At 45.1% G+C, this 13,161-nt stretch overlaps 1 protein-coding gene across 6 annotated transcripts in view; it reads right to left on the minus strand.

Moving 5' to 3' along the window:
* The window catches only part of WDR59 (WD repeat domain 59), an 81,958-nt gene extending 75,494 nt beyond the window's left edge, over nt 1-6,464 (minus strand). For 4 of the 6 annotated variants that reach the window (XR_011248512.1, XM_069549587.1, XM_069549586.1 and 1 more), the window contains exon 1: nt 6,295-6,464. Coding sequence is in view for 3 of the 6 variants with exons in the window: in XM_069549587.1 (XP_069405688.1) it covers nt 6,295-6,348 (54 nt within the window). In the remaining 3 variants the exon portion in view is untranslated. The remainder of the gene's footprint in view (nt 1-6,294) is intronic. The other 2 variants (XM_069549590.1, XM_069549589.1) reach the window with 2 other exon arrangements.
* Between the last annotated feature and the right edge of the window lie 6,697 nt (nt 6,465-13,161).

Genomic DNA, 13,161 nt, shown 5'->3' on the forward strand with positions numbered 1-13,161 from the left:
TATCACAGTTACCCAAGTCTATGCCCCAACCAGTAACGCTGAAGAAGCTGAAGTTGAATGGTTTTATGAAGACCTACAAGGCCTTTTAGAACTAACACCCAAATAAGATGTCCTTTTCATTATAAGGGACTGGAATGCAAAAGTAGGAAGTCAAGAAACACCTGGAGTAACAGGCAAATTTGGCCTTGGAATGCGGAATGAAGCAGGGCAAAGACTAACAGAGTTTTGCCAAGAAAATGCACTGGTCATAGCAAACACCCTCTTCCAACAACACAAGAGAAGACTCTACACACGGACATCACCAGATGGTCAACACCGAAATCAGATTGATTATATTCTTTGCAGCCAAAGATGGAGAAGCTCTATACAGTCAACAAAAACAAGACCAGGAGCTGACTGTGGCTCAGATCATGAACTCCTTATTACCAAATTCAGACTCAAATTGAAGAAAGTAGGGAAAACTGCTAGACCATTCAGGTATGACCTAAATCAAATCCCTTATGATTATACAGTGGAATTGAGAAATAGACTTAAGGGCCTAGATCTGATAGATAGAGTGCCTGATGAACTATGGAATGAGGTTCATGACACTGTACAGGAGACAGGGATCAAGACCATCCCCATGGAAAAGAAATGCAAAAAAGCAAAATGGCTGTCTGGGGAGTCCTTACAAATAGCTGTGAAAAGAAGAGAGGCGAAAAGCAAAGGAGAAAAGGAAAGATATAAGCATCTGAATTATCTCATTTAATCCACAAGGAACTGGGTAGTTGGAGAAAAGAGTTACCAGCAGGCATGAGAGTGCTAACCTTACAAAGGCTGGCTTACAAGGCTGACTCCTGACTGATATCTCGGACCTGAGGCGGTGGTGTTGGGGTGGGGGTCTCATATTCCCTAATTGATAAGAAGAGCTTGCTGTGTCTAAACTGTACATACAAACAACATGGTTTAGGCAGAGCCACTGTTGTGCTTCAGAGAATGCAGAATTTTGGTCTGTGCTAGCCAGAAGGTTCCTACATGACCAGCTCCAAAGAAAAACCTTGGCCACTGTGTCCCAAGAGAGCTTCCCTGGTAGACATCATTACATGGGTGTCAAAATTCGATGCTGGAGGAATTATGCATGTCCTGAGCGACCCCATGGGGAGATGACTGAAAAACTCATGCCCTGTTTCCTCCAGGCTTCACGCTTCTTCCCTGAGATGTTGCTTTGTGTCTTTTGCTCCGATAAATCATAACTGCAAATACAAATGTGAATCCTCCCAGTAAAACTTGGGACTGGTCTGGGGAATCCTGGACACAGGTAGGTACTATTAACTGCAGTTTAGTGAATGAAGAAAGTGAAGCCTAGAAAGGGAGTAAGTTGCCTAAGATCACACAGCAAATAAATGGCCTAACCTGGATCCTAACGCCGAGCCTCTAGCTCCAAACCCTCTCTGCTCTACTATGCTCTTCCCTCTTCCCTCACAGCATTTTAAACTATTTATTTACTTATTTTTGGCCGGGCTAGGCCTTCACTGCTGCGGGCGGGCTTTCTCTAGTTGCGGTGGGCAGGGACTCCTCTCAGCCGCCGCGCTCAGTCTTCTCATCATGGTAGCTCCTCTTGCTGTGGAACACAGTCTCTAGGGCGGGCTTCAGTAGTCACAGCGCACAGGCTCAGCAGTTGTGACTTGCAGGCTCTGGAGCACAGGCTCAATAGCTGTTGCACACAGGCTTAGCTGCTCCACAGCATGTGGAATCTTCCCAGACCATGGATAGAATCCATGTCCCCTGCACTGGCCGGCAGACTCCTATCCACTGCATTTTTATATCAAGTTTTCTAGAAAACAACCTGCAGCATTCACATCATAATAGTCACTTCCACCAAAACTAGTCCTACCATTTCCCTCCATCCCTGTAGTTCTCAAAAAGGAAATCTAAAAAGGGAAAGTGAAGTTGCTCAGTTGTGTCCGACTCTTTGCGACCCCACAGACTGAGACTGTAGTCTACCAAGCTCCTCCGTCCATGGGATTTTCCAGGCAAGAATACTGGAGTGGGTTGCCATTTCCTTCTCCAGGGGATCTTCCCAAGCCAGGGATTTAACCTGGGTCTCCCACACTATAGGCAGACGCTTTACCGTCTGGAGCCACGAGGGAAGTCCCCTAGAATCTCGAAAAGCAGGGATTGCTCGACATAAATGTATTGTCTGTAAATTATTCATAATTTTCTCCTTAGCTAAAGAATTTGCTGAATTCTTTTTTGTTTGTTTTTTTTTAGAGCGAAAACCAGTCGTCAAGTCTTCATCTGTCTAGAACAGTTTTAGTAATACTGAGACTAATAAGTCATCAACCACCAGGGGCAGCAGAGAGCATGCTTTCTCCTGAGATGCCTCCTAAATTTTAAAGTAGCAAGAAAAGAAAAAAAATGAAAAATTATGAAGAAAATCTGTATGAACCTAGGATATGGATTTTTCTTAAGACTGAAAATGTACAATCCATAAATTCAATTGCACTAAGCTTAAACTTCTGTCCATCTAAAAATATCATTAGAACAATGAAAAGGCAAGCCACAACCTGGAAGAACATATTTGCAACTTACATAACTAAATACAGGATTAAAATTCAGAAACATGTTTACAATGTTTAAAAGAAAGAGACAACTCAGTTTTAAAAAAGGGGTATAAGACATAAACAAGCATTTGACAGGGGAAAAAAATGTGAAAAGATATTCATCTTCACTGTAATCAGGGAAATATAAACTCCCAAATAATGGGCCATTTCATATGCACTAGATAAGTGAAAATCAGATGTAGAGATGAAAGCATTATGTGGGTGGGGATTTTTTTGCTTGTTTTGTTCTCTGATTATCAGTCCACTCAAGCTGCTATAACAAAATCGGAGAAGGCGATGGCACCCCACTGCAGTACTCTTGCCTGGAAAATCCCATGGATGGAGGAGCCTGGTGGGCTGCAGTCCATGGGGTCGCTGAGTCGGACACAACTGAGCGACTTCACTTTCACTTTTCACTTTCATGAAGGAAATGGCAACCCACTCCAGTGTTCTTGCCTGGAGAATCCCAGGGACGGGGAGCCTGGTGGGCTGCCGTCTCTGGGGTCGCACAGAGTCGGACACGACTGAAGCGTCTTAGCGTAGCATAGCACAGCATAACAAAACACCACAGACAGCAAATTTTTTTTTTTAATGCTGCTGGCTCTTCGTTGTTTTGCCCGGGATTCTCACTGCAGTGGCTTCTCTTGTAGCCAAGCGCAGGCCCTAGGGCACGCTGGCTTCAGCGGTTGTGGTGCACAGGCTTAGTTGCTCCAAGGCACCTGGAATCTTCAGGGACCAGCGATTGAATCACATCCCCTGCATCGGCAGGCAGATTCTCATCCACTACACCACCCGGAAAGTTCAAAAGGGTGAATTTTTATTGAACATTAAATGTACCTTAATAAGTCTGTACTTCTTTTAAATCACTTTGCGTGGAGAGTGGACTGGAAGGGGGCAAGAAGCTGGGGTGCAGGGAAAGTGTGAGCATTTTGCAAATGCCCAAGTGGAGACATTAAGGAGACAGCTGCTATGAGTCTGCCCTTCTTACCTTCGTCACAAAAGTCATGCTCTTTGGTATTTTTGTACTTAACTGTTGAATTAAGAGATCCTTACCTTCACAGTCCACCAACTCCCCCTCTTTGAGAGTAGAAACTAATCTCTATCTTCCTAGTTCCCTGAACTGCACCTTCCCATACCAGAGCCACTAGCCACAAGGGGCTATTTAATGGCAATTAATTAAAATCTAATTAAATTTTAAAATATGACATCTCCGTCACACTAGACCCATTTAAATTGTTGAAGAGCCATATGCCCGTCATCTCAGAAAGTTCTAGTGGATAGTGTTCCTCTAGAAAACTATCACTAAGTTTTCTTAGTGTTCACACTCATTGATCTCATTGATTCTAGCGACTACTTCAGAGTGGATGCCAAGCAGCACAGGTTCCTCACTAGTAATCGGTGAAAGTAACATCTGTTTTATACAGTAAACAACACATATAAAATGTAAAAAGAGTTTCACCTTTCAGACTAGGGTTTTTCTCTGAAAAATCTACAAACTTGGCTGCATCCAGTCTCAGCTGCTGCATGCTGGCTCTCCACTGGCTTTGGGTTGTGGCACGCAGCTTTAGTCACCCCATGACATGTGGGATCCCAGTTCCCAGACCAGGGATTGAACCCATGTCCCCCGAATTATAAGGCAGATTCTTAACCAGTGGACCACCAGTAAAGTCCTTAAGAGCTTTAGATCTTTTTTATGATTTTTTAAAGTGGTGGAATGTTTGGAAAGGTTTATTGTTCTGCTCTTCAGAAAAGCAATATTAAGAGTTTTAACTTTTTCTTTTCTACATTAATGAAATAGTTAATCAAATGGGTCCCAGTAGGTCCCTATCCCTCCCAAAGACCACCAAATCAATCACAAAACCATGCTAATTCACAAGAAGACACACCCTTCCAGATGAACAGAAAAATCAAATAGAAAAACAGAAACTCCCTAAAGGCAGTTAGATTACTCAATTCTTTGTTCTCTGACTATGACAACTGCTGTTTAGGTTTAATTATTCAATACAACTTCATAGCATCCTAATATCTGTGTCAGCACCCTCTCTGCAGGTCTTTCCAATTACATCTCTGCAGAGAAGTAGGGGTGAGACTAGCTGGGTTTCTGTGAAAATTAAAGGGTTTGCAGATTAGTAGCTTCCAAATTAGCAGGCTCAGAGGTAGGACACATGACTTTGTTCTTAGTTCCCAGAGAAAGCAATTAACAAGAAGGGTAACAGGAATACGGTTCTTTTTCCCTGGGAGTCTGGCACCTTCCTTCCTTCCAGAGACATCATGCTGACAGTGCAAAGTGCTTTTAGGATACCTTAATCCAAATTGGTTGCTCAAATTCCCCACGGTTGCTGTGTATCAAGGGCACCACAGAGCAAACTGGTGGGAGGTTCTCCACTCCTTCATCTTCAGGGCAAAAGAAGGAGGGGGTTTTAGAAAGAAGGAACCACATCATCCCCTTATCATAAATCCAGATTCCCCTTCAGTAAAGATCACCTTGGCACCAAGACAGTGCCTGGCACAGCATGCACCTAGCAAAAGTTCAGTGAACCTTTACTGAAGAAGTGAGTGCATGAAAGCCAGGCACAGAGAAGGTATTCAATAAATATGTGTGCGATGAATGAAGAGAAACACCAAGACAGTGTCCTAGGTGCTGGGTCGGGGGGCATGATATTTCTCGTGGAATGACTGTATAATGAACTCATACAGTATGAAGCAGGGCAGTGTAATGAGCCCAACAAGGCCCTGGGGCCAGATGCCTGCACTCAAATCCCAGTGGGATCACATAATGAGAAGCCGTAGCCAAGTCATTCGGAATCAGCCAAATGGGGAACAGCTTTCCCAGTGGGGAAAAAAAAGGAGTAATATCTACTTACCTTGATTTTTCACACATTATTAAAACCAAATGTAGATAAATCACTTAGCACAAGGCTCGGCATATGGAAGAAATGAAATAGAAAGCTGGTAAAAATTTCTAGTAAGTTGGAGCTTTCCTTTATATTCACCATGTGTCCAGCGCTGTGCCACACATTTTAAATGTATGACCTCATAAAATTCTCAAACCAACCCTACCAGGTAGGCACGATTCATACCTCTTACAGGTAAGAAAACATGAGCAGAGGGTGAGGACAGGCTAAGAGCTGAGGCGGGATGCGAACCCGGGTTAATACATGCAGTGCATACTTCTATTCGCTGTAGGATGTTTTCCACTATTCTAGAATCAGGGAACACTTAGAAGCTTAGACGCTGAAACAGACACTTTGCATGCAGTTTTGCTGTTGTTGTTTTTAATCGAATCCACTCCAAAGTCCCGTGAGGCTGGGAAATCCATGCATCTGAGGCTCAGAGAAGTTCTGTGACAAGCCCAAAATCACCAGGGGCAGGGACTGCAAACACCCCCTCGCTCACCACCCTGGTCCTGGGAAGCCTCCGCTCAGCGATCACAAACTCGCAATCTCTGCACTTAGATGTCCCCAGGCAGACCCCACTCCCTGTATCCACGAGGGGAACCCCGAAACTTCGCCAATGGCAGCCCCAGCCACCCCCAACGGTCATCCAAGCTCCCCTCACCCGCTCGGGTCTGACAGCACCTGGCCACCCTCTTGCCCACCACCGCAGCCGGGCCAGGGGTCGCCCCGACGCCCCCGAGAGAGACTCGGCCGCGTGGGGGAGGGGAACCAGGAAGGGCGCATGCTCGGAAGGCCCCACTCGCCCCCCAGCTCACCTGGGAATCGCGGAATTCCACCACCACGTTCTCGCTGCTCCATCGCGCCGCCATCGCCCGCGCCCAGCCGCGGGGGCCGCAGGACTACCCGCTCCCACCCCACTGTACTCGCGTTCCCGGGCTCAGTAAGCCACACGCAGCCCACAGGTCCGCCCTGCCACGCCCCGCCCGCCTGGCCACACGCCATTGGCTCACACACCACTGGGTACGCCCCCTCTCCTCGGTTCCTCCAATTGCGGTACCGTGTCGGCACCGAGACGGGCACGCCCCCTCTTCCGTCACTCGGCTCCAGCCACCCTAGCTTTTCGGGCGGTGAAGACATGCCCCCTGCCGCAACCTCTGCCGGGAGTTGTAGTCCAAGGTTGAGCCGCAACTGGAGCAGAGCTTGCAGGTTAGGGTTCAGCGCAGGGGAGGGAGATATTCTCCTCTGGCCGGGGTCCTTGGCAAGGCCCAGGCCGTGGATAACCAAAGCTGGAAATTCACTTCAGTTCAGTTCAGTCGCTCAGTCGTGTCCGACTCTTTGCAACCCCATGAATCGCAGCACGCCAGGCCTCCCTGTCCATCACAAACTCCCGGAGTTTACCCAAACTCATGTCCCTCCAGTCGGTGATGCCATCCAGCCATTTCATCCTCTGTCGTTCTTCCCCTTCTCCTCCTGCCCCCAATCCCTCCCAGCATCAGGGTCTTTTCCAATGAGACAACTCTTCTCATGAGGTGGCCAAAGGATTGGAGTTTCAGCTTCAACATCAGTCCTTCCAATGAACACCCAGGACTGATCTCCCTTAGGCTTGACAGGTTGGATCTCCTTGCAGTCCAAGGGACTCTCAAGAGTCTTCTCCAACACCACAGTTCAAAAGCATCAATTCTTCGGTGCTCAGCCTTCTTCACAGTCCAACTCTCACATCCATACATGACTACTGGAAAAACCATAGCCTTGACTAGACGGACCTTTCTTGGCAAAGTAACGTCTCTGCTTTTGAATATTCTATCTAGGTTGGTCCTAACTTTCCTTCCAAGGAGTAAGCATCTTTTAATTTCATGGCTGCAGTCACCATCTGCAGTGATTTTGGAGCCAAAAAAATAAAGTCTGACACTGTTACCACTGTTTCCCATCTATTGCCCATGAAGTGATGGGACCAGATGCCATGATCTTTGTTTTCTGAATGTTGAGCTTTAAGCCAACTTTTTCACTCTCCTCTTTCACTTTCATCAAGAGGCTTTTTAGTTCCTCTTCACTTTCTGCCATAAGGGTGGTGTCATCTGCATATCTGAGGTTATTGATATTTCTCCCGGCAATCATTAGTGCAGACCAATGGTTACCAGACCCAGCTGCAGAGAAAGACTGAGGGAGCAGGGGAAGGGGGCGACGAAGGATGAGATGGTTGGGAGGCATCATCAACACAAAGGACATGAGTTTGAGGAAACAAAGATAATGAAATACAGGGGAGCCTGGCGTGCTGCCATCCATGGGGTCGCAAAGAGTCCAAAGAGAGACATACAACTTAGCCACTGAATAGTGACAATGGTTACTTCTTCCCCAGAGGCCTGCCACAAAGGCATTGAAAAGTGCCAACACACAAGTCGTTTCTGGAGTTGGTAGCTGTTGCCTTCTCCAGGGAATCTTCCCAACCCAAGGATTGAACCCAGGTCTCCTGCACTGCAGGCAGATTCTTTACACTTTGAGCCACCAGGGAAGCCCATACCGTACAGCAGTGCCTGCCGAAGTATCCAAGGACAGAGGGGGAGTGTGCTTCCGAAGGCAAACCAGTTTTCATAGTGATCCTAAGAGATTATTTGTCTTTTCTACTGTGTTTTACCAATGTTCGGTGGAGTTTTCCAGAGGGTACATGACACATATTTGTAACACACTGAATGAAGCAGATGTGAAAATACAGAGGTTTTCTATTAAGCCAGCTATTAAGAAGATCTGCCACTCTTCTCACTAAAGCTTTTTTTAGAAAATAAAGTTATTTTTCACTTACGAAATGTGTTAGTAATGTTAATATTTTATATTAACTGAGCGATTAACAACAGCAATGTTAATATGCATTGATGTTTAAATGAAATAATTTTTTTAAGTCTTCAGTTTTAATTTCTGATGTACTAAATATAGCCCACATAAAAGTTTTGGGGGATCACTAGTAATTTTTAGGAGTCTAAAGGGGTCTTGAGATCCAAAAGTTGGACAACTGCTGTGCTAGCATGGGGAATGGTTATTAAGTTCTCTTTTTCAGCCTCAGTCTTTCAAATCCTGGTCTTAACTGGCTTAGCCTCAATTTCTCCATCAGCTCAATTCAGTTTAGTTTAGTCGCTCAGTTGTGTCCGAGTCTTTGTGACCCCCACGGACTGCAGCACGCCAGGCCTCCCTGTCCATCACCAGCTCCCACAGTTTACTCAAACTCATGTCCATTGAGTCGGTGAAGCCATCCAACCATCCCACCTCTGTTGCCCCCTTCTCCTCCTACCTTCAATCTTTCCCAGCATCAGAGTCTTTCAAATGAGTCAGCTCTTTGAATCAGGTGGCCAAAGTATTGGAGCTTCAGCTTCAACATCAGTCCTTCTAATGAATATTCAGGACTGATTTCCTTTAGGATGGACTGGTTGGATCGTCTTGCAGTCCAAGGGACTCTCAAGAGTCTTCTCCAACACCACAGTTCAAAAGCATCAATTCTTTGGCAATCAGCTTTCTTTATAGTCCAACTCTCACATCCATACATGACTACTGGAAAAACCATAGCCTTTGTTGACAAATAATGTCTCTGCTTTTTAATACGCTGTCTAAGTTGGTCATAACTTTATTTCCAAGGAGTAATCATCTTTTAATTTCATGGCAGCAGTCACCATCTGCAGTGATTTTGGAGCCAAAAGAATAAAGTCTGTCACTGTTTCCATTGTTTCCCCATCTATTTGCCATGAAGTGATGGCACCGGATGCCATGATCTTAGCTTTCTGAATGTTGAGCTTTAAGCCAACTCTTTCACTCTCCTCTTTCACTTTCATCAAGAGGCTCTTTAGTTCTTCTTCACTTTCTGCCATAAGGGTAGTGTCATCTGCATATATGAGGTTATTGATATTTCTCCCAGCAATCTTGATTCCAGCTTGTGCTTCTTCCAGCCCAGCTTTTCTCATGATGTGTTTTAAATATGTTAAATAAGCACAGTGACAATATACAGCCCTGATATATTCCTTTTCCTATTTGGAACCAGTCTGTTGTTCCATGTCCAGTTCTAACTGTTGCTTCCTGACCTGCATACAGATTTCCCAAGAGGCAGGTCAGGTGGTCTGGTATTCCCACCTCTTTCAGAATTTTCCATAGTTTATTGTGATCCACACAGTCAAAGGCTTTGGCATAGTCAATAAAGCAGAAATAGATGATTTTCTGAAACTCTCTTGCTTTTTTGATGATCCAGCAGATGTTGGCAATTTGATCTCTGGTTCCTTTGCCTTTTCTAAAACCAGCTTGAACATCAGGAAGTTCGTGTTTCACATATTGCTGAAGCCTGGCTTGGAGAATTTTGAGCATTACTTTGCTGGCGTGAGATGAGTGCAATTGCATGGTAGTTTGAGCATTATTTGGCATTGCCTTTCTTTGGGACAATTTCTCTATAGAAGGAAGAAATTCATTTGGTTGTGGTAAGGAGTTAAGCAAGCACAGGGCCTGGAATAAAGTGAATACTCAAGGGTAAGCTATCCTTATTGTTGTTAAAATTATAGCTATTTCTACATGCAAGTTGTGACATGAATATAGATGAGAAGGCTTCCTTTCCCTCTTGGAGTGTGGATTTAATAGGAAGATGGACTTGTCAGTGGGTTAGGAAGACCAACTCATGCCTGGAAACTGCTCAATGTGGGCAAACAGGGACACAACAGTATACACTTAGCAGAATTGTGTTTTATGAAAGCAATGTGCCAGAAGAAAGCAGCTAAATGGGAGACCTGACATAACATCCTGAAGACAGTAACATTTGAGCTTTACAGTATAATTTTAGGATTTTTGATAGAGTCCTCTATTTTAAAATGTTTTTCAGCATTATAAAGTGTGAAAGCAGGATGTGTTCCAAAGACATAAAACAGTTCCACAATTAACACACACGACACTGTGCCTTCTTCCTTTCCTTTAATATACACATCAATTCGGAACTCAGTATTTATTTGTTTATTGAATATTTTCAAGCTTTCGAAGGACAGGGACCAGGTCTGTTTTGTTCAGCCTTGCATGGTGACAGCAAGTACCTGGCACTCCATGAAACCTGGTCCAATGAATAAAGGCAAAAAGTGTATGTCATTCCCCCAGTGCTGTCTACATCAAAAGGATGTCTTCTATGAAAGCAAAAACAGTTCCTAAAACAATTAAAGGTCCTTCCTTACTTGTAATTCATTACACCTAGAACGTAACACGGAATCACCAATAGTGGTCCCTAAAATCCCTTGCTTTCTTTCTCGTTCACCTATCAGACATACTCACCCAGTCTTAAACATCTCCTCCAGCCCTGGCCTCCAAACTCCTGCACTGGACTTTCTTTCTACTCTCACGTGAGTGTATGTTCCCCGGTTCTTTGTCTCGTCACAACAAAGATTTGGAACGAAGGACATTAAAGCCCTCGGCCCGTCACAGCTCTCGGGTCCTGGACAAACCGTGTTATAGCTCTTAGGCAAATCAGTGTCACAGCTCTATTTTATTTAGAAGATAGCAGGAAAATCCATCCTCGAAGTGTGAAGGCATGCCACCCCAAAGACTCGAAGAGAAGAGAGTGGAGGAGCACGCGGGGGAGGGAGAGAGAGAGCGAGAGAGGGAGAGAGAGAGAGAGCGCGCGCATGCACGCGGGAGAGAAAGAGAGAGAGAAAAAAACGCAGGAGAGAAAGAGAGGGAGAAAGCACTTCGTCTCCTCCTTTCATATGTTTTTCCTCCCCCTAGGCCTGCCCTATGCAAATTGGGCTTAGCAGGAGTGCTGTTTATTTTACCTGAAGTCTTCACTCTGGTCCTCGGACCTTCATTTGACCTTCCTTGTCTTTTAGCCACCACCATTTTGGACTCCTTTTCCCTATTCTACCTACCTAACTTCACTTTACTTTTCACTTTCATGCATTGGAGATGAAATGGCAACCCACTCCAGTGTTCTTGCCTGGAGAATCCCAGGGACAGGGGAGCCTGGTAGGCTGCCATCTATGGGGTCGCACAGAGTTGGACACGACTGAAACGACTTAGCAGCAACAGCAGCAACACTACCTTACAGTTTGTTCCCAATTTTCCATCAGAAAAGCTAAAGACTGCTTTGGAGAGAAGGGTATCAGCTCAAAGAGCCAGGAAGGAGGAAAACTACAAGCCAGAGTCAGGAGCAGGAGATTGAAAGATGACCCAGGAATGGGTTCCCATTCTCCAGGGAATCTTCCCAACCAGGGATCAAACCTGTATCGCCTGCTTGGCAGGCGGGTTCTTTACCACTGAGCCGCCATCTGAGAAGCCCTAGGATGTAGCTGTTCAGTCAGTCATGTCGCACTCTTTGTGACCCCACGGACTGCAGCATGCCAGGCCTCCCTGTCTTTCACCATCTCCTGGAAGCTGCTCAAACTAATGTCCATTGAGTCAGTGATGCCATCCAACTGAAACCATTTACCAGGGTTTGGGAATCAAACCCACATGGCCAGGGCTTGGGACTCAAACCCACGTGGCCAGGGCTCAAAGCCAGCCGAAACCCAGTTTGGGACTTAAACCCACATGGCTGGGACTCAAATCCAGCCAAAACCGAAAGTACCTGGTTTTAGGACTTAATGAAGCTCAGGTTCTTGATGTCTCATCACAGAAAGAATTCAGTGGAAGATTTACAAAGTAATAGGTAAGAAGTGGATTTATTCAGATACAGAGAGAAGCGCACTCCACAGGGTGTGGGCCATCACAGACAGAGGGTGAGTGCCATGAAACGTGACATGGTTAGTTTTTATAGGCTGGGTAATTTCATATGCTAATGAGTGGGAGGATTATTTCAACTATTTTGGGGAAGGGGTGGGGATTTCCAGGATTGGGCCACAGCCCACTCTGGTCTTTTAACAGTGGCACGGAACTGTCCTGGCACCTCTGGGTGTCATTTCACTTGCTGATTCAGGATTAAGGTCTAGTCTTGTTTGTCATCTTGGTCCCATTTGATTCTAATCGGCTTATGCTGTGTCCTTGGGCTATGTCATTCTTTCAAAAGTTGTGCCCTGCCCCTTTCCCTCCGGTTACATTCACCCCTCAGAGATTTTACACCCGTAATCTTACGGGAAAAAGAAGGGCAAAGGTCCATCTTCTGTAATTGCCCGGAGGCTGAGTAGGGGCTTTGACCCTGCCTATCAGGGAGTGTAATTCTCTGGATACCTGATGTAGGGGCCCCAGGGGCAGGGCAGCTCCTTGTTTTAGTCCACGTGGGCTGAAATCCCTACATAGCCAGCATCTGGATGTAGAACTGTTGTAACTGGTTCCTTAGTCTTCCTGTGTATCTTTTTGATGATGAACCATTTTTGTATCAGCACCAGAGTAAAGAAATATCTATAAATGACAAAAAACTCAAAAGACATGGTCAAACATCTGATTACAGTGTACAATAAACTTTGGTTACAATAACCAGAATTAGCAATGATCACATTTAACATAACATACCAAATAACCCTAGTTAAATACTTCTCTTTGAGATACCTCAGGAGCCCAAAGTTAGTCACTGGACGACAATACTTATCCCCTAACCTAAAGATTTTTTCCCTAAAGATTTCAAAAGCAAATATAAATCACTTACAGGCTAAGAAACTCATCTCAATTTGTGTGTCAAAAGTAGCATTTCACTTCAGAGAAACAAACCAAATTCAGTCTTGTCTTAGCCTATTCCTAACAAAATC

This window comes from Ovis canadensis, chromosome 14 (genome assembly GCF_042477335.2).
Source record: "Ovis canadensis isolate MfBH-ARS-UI-01 breed Bighorn chromosome 14, ARS-UI_OviCan_v2, whole genome shotgun sequence".
NCBI classification, from domain to species: Eukaryota; Metazoa; Chordata; class Mammalia; order Artiodactyla; family Bovidae; genus Ovis; species Ovis canadensis.